The sequence below is a fragment of the Oxyura jamaicensis genome, chromosome 3, assembly GCF_011077185.1.
Source record: "Oxyura jamaicensis isolate SHBP4307 breed ruddy duck chromosome 3, BPBGC_Ojam_1.0, whole genome shotgun sequence".
NCBI classification, from domain to species: Eukaryota; Metazoa; Chordata; class Aves; order Anseriformes; family Anatidae; genus Oxyura; species Oxyura jamaicensis.
In genome coordinates this window covers 57,337,750-57,351,792 of record NC_048895.1, presented here as the reverse complement: position 1 = coordinate 57,351,792, position 14,043 = coordinate 57,337,750, and the positions used below count along the sequence as shown (strand labels likewise).

Sequence of the window (14,043 nt, the reverse complement as noted above, 5' to 3'; positions counted from 1 at the left end):
AAAACTCCAACAAATAAAGGTATTCCAAGGGCCTACTTAAAGAAAAAGAAGTTGGTTACATGCAGGCAAATACCAAAATGGCAACAGAATCAAATAAGACAAAGAAAGGAAAAAAAAAAATAAATTATATTAATTTTAAAAGCCACCCTAAAGCCAAACACAACTCATAACTGAAACTAGATTTCTACAGACTCAAGTCAATGGAAACTAAAGAAAGTAAATAAAGTGAGTATAGCTTTCTGTCTTAGGATAAAGACTTGTTACAAGTTAATGTTTTCACAGGCACATAAGTGGCTTACATTTCAGAGAGGGTGATTTGTTTAGGGCCTTGAAGCTGAATGTCTGGTGAGATTCCTCTTGCCTTATTTAGACACCTAATAATTATCATTTTTAATTTAAGCTAGTTGTCTTAGGCTAGCCCTAGAATCAGTGAAGAGAAATGGCACCTTCAGAGAGAAAGTCACTTTCCTCTGTCTTGGATGCCAGTCTTACCATAAAATGACTTGTCCTTAAAAGATGCCTATTCATCTCCATTACTTATAAAAGGAGCTTAAGATAACTAAGACTTGAATAATCCACTTTCAGGTGATTAAAGACATGAAATATATCCTGCCTGTCTTGGTATCGAACATAAGGTATCTACATTTTTAAACTGTAGCCAAAATAGCTACTTTGTAAGGCCATACCAAAACAACCTACAGTTGCAAATCATGGTCTGTATCTTTGAAGGGTTAGCTCTTGAAAAGGCTGGACAAGCAGTGCAGACACAGGTTGGCTGGAATCAAAGATTCAAACCTTGCTTTTGGAGGGTGATGTGGAGGAAGCACTCTGAACTGCCTCTCATGCTTTGCCAAAAGTGGCATCTTTTCTCTTGGTTCAACTCTATTTCAACTTTGGGATTTTCTTCAGGGGCTCCTTGGGATTTGTCTCTAAACATGTGTTTGATTGTAACACTTCTCTTTCCAGCATACAGACATCCCATGTAATTGCCCTTTTCAGGTTCTTAAGCTGTTCAGATCAGGATCCAAAATGCCTAGACTGAATTCAGAAGAAGGGGATGAGAAACAAGAAATGTGCCAGCAGGATTTTTTTAACCTTTTTCTCCAAAGCCTTCTTACTCTTCTTGCTCGAGACTGTACAGCTGTCTTCGTAGGTGCACTCTCTTACCTGATTCCTTCCTCACCCTTGTTCTCGATGCCAGGATCAGCATTTCTGGCTTGGCTTTTCCGACAAGGTGGTAAAACTATTCACTAATGGTGTGCTGGCAGGCAGATAGGAAGGGCTGGTTAGATGAGAGAGGGGATGGGAATACCTCTGATCTCCTGAAGGTAAGAGGGATTCATGCTTTCCTGGTACCTATTTGTTTATTTGCTTGGACAGGATGACAGGCACTTGCCTTTCTCCTGGGTGCATCAGTACATGCAGCAGGGCCAGAAGGAAGCTTTACTGAAGAGATGTTTGTATGACTGTGACCAGGAGGGATCACTCTCTCCTGAAGCATGATCACAGGGGGTCTTCTGGAGTACCTCCTGGTACCTTCTTGCATAGCTTCGCTCCCTTCTCTGTCCCTGGCGTAAGTTCCAGGATCTGCATCCAACTTCTGAACTTCCAAACTTGTTTGCTCGCTGGAAGAAGGCACGTGACCCTCTGTTGCAAATGTGTGATCCCAAATGGTACAACAAACTAGCAAACTAGTCTCTGTTGGATGCAGGAGAAGGGTGGTTATCCCTACCTTGGGAATTGCCATCAGTTTGGAAGTTGCTGTTGTTTTCAGATATTTTATGAAGAATATAGAAAATATATTTTTTCCTTCCCCCATTGTTCTGTTGGTAACCTCTTTTTGAGCACTAAGCAGAAAAAACATATCCAGAGGTAGCCTAAGGGTTTGTGGTTGTTCAGTCCTCGTAGCGCCGAGTAGTAGTTTACTCTTACAAAAATTCCCCTTTTGTTTTTACACATCACCTCGGATCTGGCTGACCACATTGATGGTTTCACAATTTTACTTTATAATCACAGATTCCTTTCCCCTGATTTATTGAGATCTCTACATTTCCAAGTAGGCCATCTTTTATGCAACATCAAACTGAACAGATACAATTAATTCTGAGACTTTAAATATATGTATGCGAATTGCAATAACTTTTCAAACATGAAACTTCAACAATTCAAAATTATTTTGTTGAATGAGATGACTCATTATGCCTGGGAAAAAGACAGATACTGTAATTTTGTTGTATTTTCCTGTCATTAAGAAAATATTATGCTTCAAGCAGATGAAGGACGGCAAAATATGCAGACTCAATATTACTGGATAGTGGTAGCAAAGAGAAGCACTTTACGTTTTCTCACAGGTATGTATGAGTGTGTTTTAGCATCTACTTTTTGTTTCTTTAAAAAGAAAAAAAGATACCAATCTTGGGGAACAAAGTAGAGCTGCGGTTTGTAAAAGACAGGCCTGAACACATCAGTGTCTTCAATCTACCGCTTCCATGTCTGTATCTCCTGTTTGCTCTGCAGGCTGACCTTGGACAGACAGCTCTGCTGTGTCTTCCATACATTCTGCAGCTTTTGGTGGACTTGTGGATGCTGGCATATTTCCAAGTGGAGCAGGCATGTTTAGAGTGGGTTTTGGCATGTTTTCAATAGCTTTTGCCTCATTCCCAGTGGGACCTGGCATGGTTTCGGGAGGTACTGGTGCACTTTCTGTGGGTGCTGGCACCCTTTCTGGGAGTGTGGGCATGTTTCTGGTAGCCTTTGGCACATTCTTGGTGGGCATTGTATTTTCAGTGGGTGCTGGCATATGTTCAGGAGGTGTTGATGTGCTCGTGCTAGGCTGCTCACAGAGATTCCCAGACTCTGACCGTGGGGTGAGATGAGAGGGGAGCTCAGGCTCTGAGACAGCATTACACGTTTGAGCATCATGGGGCTCTGGGTTGCTGCCGTTGCTTGGGAGGAACTCATCCACCTTGTGGGACACCCTGAAAGCCTCTGCCAGCTTCTTTAGCATGCTATCGTCAGTGGCATGCAACTCAATGCTTGCCTGCTCGGAGGAGGAAGGGTTTGTATCAGTGTCGTCTTCTTCTTCTAAGATGTCATTTCCATTCACCTCTTCAGGGAACTGTGCTTGTTTTATTTTTTTGTACAATTCATTCCTCTCTTCCTGCAGAGCTCGGCAAAGGTTCTCTAGTCTCTGGATTTTCAGCACGAAGCACTCATATTCCTTGGTCCTCATGGCTTTCTGTGGTCAAAGACATTAGACAAAGGCATGGGCTAAGTCTGTGCGCATGCAAATCATTGGTGGAATTGGCAATTAGAACATAATTTGAGATCTAGGCAGCCCTCACAGGACTCTCTGAGGTAGCTGGCTTTCACTAATTGCTCTGCAATAACTATGATCTGAGGCTGCAAGAGGAAATTCACCTGTTACTGTAGTTTATCAAAATTCTCCATACAGATTTAGATCAATTTCATCCCAAAATGTCTGAAGGAGTACCCATTGATAATCTGTACAGATGGAAGAACGTACTATATGTTCATTCATATCTGCATCCAAAAGCCTACCTGGACTTCTAGTGGGGCTGGATCTGAATTTTTAGGGGGGAAAAAAGTTGTATTATGTTTTTATTATATTTTCCTTCTGGGTTCTGTGAGAGTAGCCTGAAAATGAATATTTTCTTGCTTTTACAGCCAGCAAGGAACCAAGAAATACAAAAAATCCATAGAAATAAAAATAGCATGGAGCTTCAGGTTAACCAGCAAGACCTGGTCCAAGTTCAGTGTAAGTCTGGAGTGAAACTTCAGGCAGCTTTTTATCTTATTTGAATGATTTCCAGCATGCTTACTAATCTCCTCTGCACCGCCTCTGTGAAAGTGTGCTTAAAATTACAATGAGCCACAGTGCTTGCTTTTGGCTCTTAGAGTTTGTCTACACAAGAAAGAAGTTAATGAAAGGAAGGTGTGAATGTAAAGTTCATTAGGGCACATTAACTCCCTGGGTGGATGCTCCTATGCTGAAAGAAAGTAGCATGAAGTGAACTAACGCCAATTTGCTTCTCTATTACAGCGTTCGCAGTTATGCATTTTTAGAGCACTTAAAATTCACAGTTATGTAGTTCAATTTCTCATGGCCGTGATGCATATTTCTGCACAATCTAAAAGTGTCAGCAGATGTGAGTTTTGTCTTTCTCTTTAAAGAGACTTTACTATCAAGGTAGCTTGAAAAAAAAAGGCCCTTAGATTCAAGAACAGTTTTTAATTGACTTTCGGCATTTTCAGATCATTGCATTTCCCAATTAAAGCTTTGTATGGTGGAAGGGGTGCATCATGAGAAGAAAAAGAGCACTCACCTCTTCAATCATGTCCAGTAATGCTCTGTTACAGTTCTCAAACCTGGATTTCCATGTAGCAGTATCCTTTTCCAATTTCTTCATTTTCTTTGTCATCTGTATAGAATCAGGAAGAAAAGCTGAGTCTCAACAGGGATCCTACAGTGCAAATGGAATAAGGGCAGCCCTTTGGCTGTACTCATAACTCTGCTCTCCAAAATATGCAGAAATGTCCTCATCCCAGGTGAAACTATTGCAGTGAGAAATACCAGAATTTAAAAGGAGAGAGCCAAGTACAGAGTTCAGATATGAGCAGCTACTCACTTTCTCCATCTCCTGTTTGAAAGTGGCAAACACTTCATTGCTTTTGGTCAATGTTTTCTGAAATTCTTCAAACCTTTCAGAGTAGAGAGTGATCTACATCAATGGGAAAAATAAAAACACAGAGTGATTTCAGAGACTCCAGAACAGTGAACTGAATAATGATACCTCGCTTTGGTAGGTGATAATAAAATAGGTATTGTTTTTTGCCTTATAAATGTTTGGAAACCATGAAGGACCAACATAAGAGAACTAAAACTGTATCTTTTTGAAGTTGAAAATAATTATGATGCCTCTGTTGGAGAAAGACAATCTGAAGAAGAATGGAAAGACACAGGCCAGTGATTTTAAAAAGACCTGGGAATTATGGATGCTATATTCTTGTGAATTTTGCAGCTGTGGTGCCTCTATACAGGTTGACCAGAAAAACTTCCCTAGAAGTGGAGACTAGTGGAAACATTTCCCTAAGTAACTCCTTGGAGACTTCAGGAGGACAGCAATAAATCTGAGTGGATTTCCAATCCCTTGTTTTCCTCACAAGCCCTATACGCAATTGTGGCTGACATCTGTAGGAGAAGACTCCTGGGATGACCTGCTGAATGGAAGACAATGTGATAACTGAGACATCTCTGTGGGTGCACTGGGCTACTGGAACGTAGGCAGGGACTATCCTGAGCTGGTCTGACCACTGATGCTGTGCAGGACCAGGCAGTGGGGTTAGCTCCAGGTAAGAGTTAGAGCTGTGCCTGAGCTAACATTAAGCCCTGCTTCTTCACCTGTTCACCCAGCATCTCAATTACCTCACAAACCAGGCTGGGAGCTACGTGCTAGCCCAGCTGCACTGCTGCTGATGTCTGAGCAATCTAGGGGTGAGGCATCCCCACATCATGTTGCAGCCACGGTTTCCCCTATCTCATCTTTCCAGTCCCTGCTTGTGGCACAAGTCATGGACAGCAGTGGCATCGGGCAGCACTTGATGCTTCACTGGACACCACTGCAGAAGAGAAGCATCTCTACTCTCCTCCTGTGTTATCTGACATGGGGGCAGCCCTGCTGCTGAGCGAATTCCAGCCTTGGCATCGTGCCACCATGATCCTGCTCTGGGTGCTGTTGACCTGCATCCTGGCACCATGACATGAGAGAGCTGAGAGGGCACCCTGTCAGCTCTGCTTTGCAGCCTGTGTGCGCCCTCCAGCTGAAGGCAAAGCCAGCAAAGGTGGAGAAGATAATTTCCTCGCAACCTCTTCTGCCAGCTTCAATTCACTTCATGAAGCAGGCCAGAAAAAAAGAAAAAAAAGTCTTTTGCAATGTGCCAGCATTTAAGACTAGCAGGGGGTCTGTGTTTTGCTTATCAGTTTACCTCTGGTAGCCATGTGAAAATTCATCTGTGGTTTCATTTTGTCAGTAAACCATATTTGCATGTTCTTCTATCTAAAATCTGTGGATGTTTTTGAAAAATCTGTTTTAAAGATCTGAGACTATTTTTTCAAAGTACTCGCAAAGCTCCAAAACCATGCAGGATACTATATAAAGTATATCTATCAGCTCTTCTGAAAAGAAGACGACCAGCCCCAGCTCAGACACTTCATCCCGGTTCCCAGGCATGCCCAGCAATGCGGAGGTGATCGGACAGTTCATCTGTCCAGCCTGACAACTCTCATTAGAGACAGTGCAACTGGCGTGGCACACACTGCCTGGGACAGGGTGGGCGCAGAGGAAACGGGGGCTCCGAGCAGCCAGGGAGCTGCCACCTGCGGGGGGATGATGAAAAGATTAATGGGGAGCTTTATTTCCTGGTGTGCCAGCCAGCACACACCTCCCCTGGTACTACTGTACAGTTACTGAAGAAAAGAGGATGTAGGAAGTGCTGCTAATAATGGGGTAGGTTTAGTTCTGATTTTCAAACTGGATATAGTTATGCTATGATTTATGTTCATTCTGGTTAGCTGTTACGGCGCCCCTGGGAACACGTCATTGCCATAATTGCAGTGTTGTATGGAAATGCCTGAGCTAAGCTTAAACTGGGCAGTTAGTGTCTCGGTGGCTGTGAATGCTCCCTGGCTGCAGCCCTTCCCTGCCAAGCTGTGTAAATGCATGAGAGGTTAATCCCTGCTGAGCTCTGCACTGCAGATAGCGGAGCTTGCTGACATACAGTGTACGCCTGAGTATTTACATGAGGCTGTAGCCAGAGCTGGGACTTGTGCATTAACAGAAACTTGGAGAAGCTTACTGTAGCAGCCTGAGTGCCACCGTGTGGGTGGGAGCAGATAGCAAGCGAGCTGTTTTCAGCAGACTGGCTGTCCCTATAGAGGAATACCCTGGTGTGAGGTGATGGAGCTGGGCTGGGAGACAGCCCAGAGCCCTTGTCTTGAAAAAGCTCACCTCAGTTCAGTCTCTGCTTTTCCCTCTCAACTTTCACCTATTGTTTAATTAGATAAAAAAACCTGTCAGGTTTGAACAGGGCCAGCTCTGATCTCAGCTGGGGCCCTAGGCAGTACTATGGCACAAAGAATAGCTGCTGCACTTTAAATTTGAATAATAAATGAGCGAATGTTTTTACAGCAGCTGGGAGGAGGCCAAGGGAGCTGTCTCTCACAGGAGCATGTGCTCACGCTCCATGGTCTAGGAGACTAGGGCCATGCAGCAGATGAGGACCCCTCCAGCCCTGCTGTGAGGTCCTTGGGGAGAACAGAGGAAATGCTGCTGATAGGGACAGCTGGTGAGCGCACGGCTTCAGGAAATGGCGGCGTTTGCACATTTCCATGCTCTGAGGCTGACCCTGGTATGTTGCTACAGTGAGGACTCCCCTTTATCTCCTTCACGTTCCTCTCAGCTGACATAGCCCAGTGGTTGTGTTATGCTGGCTACCAAAAATGGAAGGCCTAGGCTGACTTTTGTCTTCTTGCTTCTTTTCAAAACATGACACTAAAGAAGTCCACATAAGCAATGTTCCTGGGGAGGGTGTGCATCCTCTGGGAGGTGCCACCACAGTTTGGGTGTATTCCCTGAGCTGGCGCCAGTTCCCTGCAACCATTTGGAGGGCTGGATTCGGCTGTCTCAAACACGCTGTGCTGACCAGAGACAGGACTGCATGAAGCTGTTGTCCTCAGGTTCCCTTCAGCTCAAGGAAGCACAGGGTGTTCCATCACCTCCTCTACACTGCAGTGCTATCGCACGCAGCGCAGCAGGCAGCGAGGGCTATATTATGGCTTCTAATTGTCTTGTTGACCAGTATCTTCTCATTATGTCTATGCAGTCATTTCTCTATTGGTTGTTTCATGCTGTTTGCATCAAGGAGCTCTTTGTGCTTTTTCTGTTCTGCACTTGTACAGCGCCTTGCACAATGGTGTCTGGTCCATGTGGGAGGCCCTTTGGTGCTACCAGGCTGTAAATAATGCTAATTATCGTTATTATTCCCAGTAATTCCAAATGGAGGCTGCTGCGTAAGTGACAGAGCTTGCATACGTGAACAGAACACCTAACTGCACGTTTCATTTCAGCAAGTGAACCCCTTAATTTTCATCTAAACAGGTGTGCAGGGGGCACATGTATTATCAACACATTTGCACACTTGTTTGACTGGATTTTTCTAAAAACAATTTTACCATTTCAAATGTATGCTGAATATACTCTGTTTTTTATCAATACGTTCGCCTTCATTAAACTGGCTACAGAGGTCTGCCTGCATAAAAAACTCTTTCTAGTTGAACATAAAAGTTTAATTAAAACCACTCAGAGAAAATTGGGAGCAGGTCTGCAGTTGGGACTGACTTGGCCGGAGGCCTTTGAGGTTTGATTGCAGAACCTGTCCAACCGGTGTTGGGAGCAGTTCAGATATTCTTCCGTGTGCTACCTGCTTATCTTAGCCTTTGAAACACCACGTAAAGGGCAACATGTTTCTGGGCTGTCATTTAACACTAGCCCATCTTGACTGATCAACAGGTAGGAGTTAGATCATCTACAAGAGCTAAACTTGAACGACTTAGCAGTATGCTGAACTGTGAGCAAGGGCTTTGAAAACACTTGCTGATGGGTGAGGAGCTGAGCGGCTGTAGGACTAACTGCCCCAAAACTCTGCTGGGAGGGACCATCCTCACAGAGATGTAGATGAAGATAAGAATCCATGACAGTTTCTGTAAGTGCAGGAAAATCTGCTGGTGCTGTCTTGTTTTGTTGTGAAAGTCTGTCATATCACCTAGTTTTCTCACTTGTATTCAAGGTTGAATTAATGCATTGCTTTCAAAGTGTAGGGGGAAACCTTTTTCTTCCTATTGTCTGTTTCTTGCTTTTACTGTCTTTTGCTCCAGCCTGACTTTTAATGTAATTTGGGGAAGTCACGTTATTTTATTGAATGTTTCAGAATCTAAGTACTGCAAGCCTAGAGGCTCCTTTGTATAAACCCTCTGTAGGCAAAGTTCAAGCTAAAGCTAATGAAAACTCTGCTCTCACATCCCAATGCAGAAAAGCACATAGCACATCAGTTTGTTTGGTAGATATGTTCCATGATATGCTTGTACCTCAGTGCTTTGCTGGGTAAGGAGCCTGCCTGAAGGATAGTTCTGGTAAATAATCAACCCACGGCACCCACATTGTTGTGAGGTTTAGCACTGTAAACACTCATAAATACCACAATATGATCTGTAGTAGGGGACGCTGCCTTAGAGTCAACTCGAAAATAACCTGTTGCCTTCACCGTAGCCTGTGTGATGTCAAATGAGACTAGAAGGAATACACAGAAAACAGTTTGTATACTTTACCTGAAATGTGTCTCATGGGCTAAAAGTAGGCAAACAAAGGCACACCATGCAATCACCTCTCCTACGTCACCTGTGCCTGCAGGACAGTCTCTTGTTCCTTTAACATTTTGGCCTGGAGCTTCCATTCTGCAGCTTGGTTCAGGAGCTGTGGTTTGGGCAACAGAGAGAAAATTGTTAGATCCCCGTTTTTTCAGAGAGAAAATTGTTAGATCCCCTGCTACCTTGGTAAGGAGTAATTTAACTCTCGGATGAATGTGGGAAGAGGCATCAGGCAAGACTGAATATTTATTGCTATCTTCAGGAGAGGAATGGGGCATTTGATTAGAAAAGGCATATCTGAATATTAGTTTAAAAACTGCTTGGAATGAAGTGTGTAGTACAGTATGTTCTAAGAAGTATGGTATTTAAGCATATCTTCATGTGACCTGTAGAGTGTGGTTACAACACCTTCTGGCATTGTCATTTCAGCATGGCTCAGGCTAAATTTCATCTCTCCTGTGAATGGCAGATTCCTTTTTGCAATAATGATCAGGACTTAGCATACAGATGTGGTCACAGTCAGACATGTCTCAAAAAATCTGCTAGCTTCCAGAAAGGGAATGAACAGTAAATGTCATGCAAAATCAAGCTCTGGTGTCTGTTATCTTACAGCTCCATTTGCATTGACATGCCATCAGCGGAGACTCCCAGCTCAGGGTGATAAATGCCTCACTTAGATCAAGGAGGCAGCCCAAGAAGAGTTTGATTACAGTTTCATCCCTGGCTTCTCCTGGGAAGATGTTATCTCTACTTCAAGGCATTAGCAAAATGACATTGGGACGTGTAGACTGCACATTGGAGGATCGGCTGAGGGTGAATGAATTGTAGGAAAAACGTATAGACACATCTACAGGTTGCAGTTTGGAATCAGCACTTCCAAACTATTCTAGCAATTGGTTTATCTGAAACCAGGGAACATTTATTGAAGTGTTAAAGAAACTTCTAGTGCCTAACAATCATGTATACAGTGTTAGTTTTACTGGTTAGGCTAAATGTATTTCAGGAGAAAAAAAAAGGTAATGATAGCTTGAGAAATGAAATATAAACAATTTAGTCTGCCACAGGATTTTCTTCTGTGGACTACATTGTATTTAAAATAGCACAGTTGGGCTTTGAAAATATATTGAAAATTACTGTATAAGTCAATAGAACCCACTCATACTGGAAGTGAAATGTGAGTAGAACCACATGCAGTAAATGTATTTGATCCTAAAAACCTTGATTCTAAAAACCTTGATTCTAAACATTTAGTTAGAAATAACACACGCAAAATACTTGAATGTCACCTGGGAAAAGGGCTGAGGATGTATGCTATAAATGCTGATTGAACAATATAACGACTTCTTCTCCAGCTTTTTGTGGCACAGAGACTGAATTAGACTTGTTGCATATATATACATATTTATACATAAGCTCTAAAAGATACATTTCCTCCATCCATTTGGCCTTTTGATTCAAACCCACTGAATTATTAGCATCTACAGTTTCCAGGATAAGAATGATTTGCAGCTTAGCCATGCATTGTATGAAGAAATACCATGTTCTGTTAGTTTTATACTTGCCTCTTAATAATTATTTTAAGAATTTAATTTGATGTCTGTTTCAATTGAGGTAAGTCAAATTCTGAGTTTAGATCTTGTGGGCTAAAATTTCAAGGTTTCAAATAGGTCATGTCAGCATGTCCTAGCTATTAAAATGATGTGATAGGAAGAGGCCTAGGTTAAATGGGTCTCAGCATTTGTTTTCCTGGGAGAATGTTTGTTCCTTGCACATAAAAAAAATATATTTAAGTTTGGATGCAATTTTTATGTTTCAGGTTTCTGTGATATTTACTTGGTGATTTTTATTTTATTTTATTTTATTTTATTTTATTTTATTTTATTTTATTTTATTTTATTTTATTTCATTTCATTTCATTTGAGGATTTATAGGGTTTCTTGGTTGAACATTTATTGGAAAGTTCTTTGAAAACCTCCAGAGCTACCCAGTCTCCAGGCTAGTCATTGCTTCCAAGAACTGGGCTTTTATCTGTATTCCTTAAATCTTGGCTGGGGTTACCTTCTTATCCTGTGTGCCTGAGATAATGAAGAGGTCTTGCCTCCTCTGCCATGTCTTCTGCCACAGTATGATAGACGTGAGATGGGCAGAGAAAGCAAAATTGCTTCTTTTGCCTGCTAATGAAGTATTTCTTCTCTACTATTGACCCACATAGCTTCTGTAGCTAGTTAAAATCCAAGAGTTAATAAGCTCTTCTGTAAGGAAAGCAAGCCACAGAGAGGTTTGCTCAAATTAAAGTGCACTCTTATGCAGCTTGGGGTCATCTACAAACAGCAAGCTGAGAGAAACTGCATCGGGAGAACTGACACATTTATTAATTGGCTATGAAGTGGTAACAATGAGGCTGAAGTATAAAGAAATTATTAAATATTGCATGTGTTGTTTACAAAACAGAACTTCTGTGAAGCCTGGTGTTGTTAGACTACATCATTAGAACTACAATAGCTGCGGGAGGCCCAGGCAGTCACATCATGCTCAGGTCTAAAAGAGCCAGTCCCCAAGAACACACATTCCCATTAAATGGCATGGACTTACGGGCTGGTTTAGTGAAAATTAGGCTTCCCTTTTTGCTGCTAGATTTTGCAAAATTCTAATTATGTAGACATCTGACCATTACCTTCCAGTCACACTCTTGAAAGCCACAGAGGCTTTAAACTGGAGTTAACTACAAATCAAAGTTTGCTTTACGAGTGCTAAAAATGTATGGTATGTTGAGGAAGTCCCAGGTAGTGCTGACCAGTAATGGGATGATAGTAAAACTGCATCTTTAGGTCAGGCTGACACTTTGGGAAGGCCACACAGCACAAATGATTGCTGCTTACTCAGGGAATCACATTCTTGTTGCATGTGAAGAATGAATTGTGTGAGAATGAGTCAAGCTGCCTGTTGAGCTGTGATGTGCAGAGGCTGCAGGAGAGGACATCTCTCCCTGCATGAGGTAAAGAAATTTTGTATAGGAGCAAAGATTCCTACATGGAAGAACTGCACAGAAAAACATCAAAGCGAGCCTCCAAGAAGCAATCAAATTGATAAAAGAATATAACAATTTTCATTTAAAGATATTTGCAAAATCCTGCAGCAAATCGATGCACAAGGATGTCAAAAATGGTATGCAGAGAACTGTACAGGACAGTACAGGAGGCTGGAGTGCAGCAAGACTCTGACTTTGCACATTTGAGTTGGAGAGAGAGTGAGCTAAATGAGAGGACTCAGTCAAAACCACCTTAATTTCATACATATATATACATATCCCCACACAATAGCTGGGTGGGTGGAGTAAGAGCTCAGCAGTATGACTGAGGGAGGAGATGTGTAGGCTAGCTCTTAGTGCTGGGCTACCTGTGATGAATTTTGACATACTGGTCATGCCTTGTCTCATGGCACGGCTTTTGGCCAGTCACTTAAATTTTCCAGCTAAAGCTACCTGGCTCTGAGGTGATGTTAGTAATATATCACCAAACTACCTCAAAGAGGGGGTTTTGAGCATTAGTTTGGAAAGAATTTAAAAAATCTTTGAACACGGTGCATATAATTATACACCCACTACTTAAAGTCTTTGTATCTTGTTTTCGAACCTGTTATTTCATAGGTGCTAGTCATACATTCAGCAAAGCCACAAAGGAAATCTCCCACTCCCAAAAGTAGATGGCGGTGACTTTCATGGCTTTAAAAGAAATGAAAATAACAAAACTGTGTGCATCAGCTCTGAATAAAATGCAGAGAGAAGGTTTGGCTAAGAAACAGGGCCAGTCACCTGTAGCAGACAGCACCAAAGCTCATATTCTCTGAGGCACTGGAAGAATGGTCATTGATACAAGGCTGTACTTGTAAGCTTTCCACAGAGCCAATATGTCCTTTGGATTATTTTACTTTCCAGTATCTGAAACCTGGGAGTCAGTAGCAAAACTCACAGTGGCAGTAGTAAAGTAAACCCAAATTTGCATTGTCATTGTAAGGAATTTCTTGGAAATGTTCCCTGGGGTTTGAACCTGCTAAAGATGAACTGCCATGAATGAAATTTTGGACTTTGGCTTTAAAAAGACCCCACAGTGAAAGGGCAGACTCAGCTGGACCACACGCTGTCATGCAAAGGCATGTGGACGGGCACCTGGAGAAGTCTCAGCTCCTCTTCCCCTGCAGTTTTTCAGCTGGCAGTAAAGCTTGAGCAGGAGTGGGTGTCCCAGCCACAAGATCAGTGCAGAGGAAGAGGATAAATGCTCTTATGAACAACTTTTGGTGAGAGGTGTTTGCTGTGTTTCCCTTGTGCTCTGTCCATAGTGTTAGAGCCCCACAGTTTCATCCACATTTTACAGCATTTTGGCTATGCTTGTACTAACGTATCTCTTTTCAGACAAAAAAAAAAAAAAAAAAAAAAAAAAAATATCCCTTCAGAGCTCTCTAATGCAGCTACTGAGCTAGCTACAGGACTGGTAAAGATTAAAGGTTTCCTCCAGCTGTTGAGAGCCCGATGCTCCCCTGTATGTAGCCTCGGCTGCTGCCACCACTGAGAAAAGGGTCTAGGTGCCAGTGGTGAATGCTGGTAG

General features: G+C 42.4%; 1 protein-coding gene across 2 annotated transcripts in view; it reads right to left on the bottom strand.

Moving 5' to 3' along the window:
* Positions 1 to 108: 108 nt before the first annotated feature.
* Positions 109 to 14,043, bottom strand: part of TXLNB (taxilin beta) — a 36,018-nt gene continuing 22,083 nt past the window's right edge. Inside the window, exons 6-9 of one of the 2 annotated variants that reach the window (XM_035320110.1) lie at positions 9,474 to 9,548; positions 4,650 to 4,742; positions 4,347 to 4,442; positions 109 to 3,238 (exon numbers count right to left, since the gene is read on the bottom strand). In XM_035320110.1, coding sequence (XP_035176001.1) covers positions 2,474 to 3,238; positions 4,347 to 4,442; positions 4,650 to 4,742; positions 9,474 to 9,548 — 1,029 coding nt within the window. In that variant the 3' untranslated portion in view covers positions 109 to 2,473. The remainder of the gene's footprint in view (positions 3,239 to 4,346; positions 4,443 to 4,649; positions 4,743 to 9,473; positions 9,549 to 14,043) is intronic. The other variant, XM_035320109.1, reaches the window with a different exon arrangement.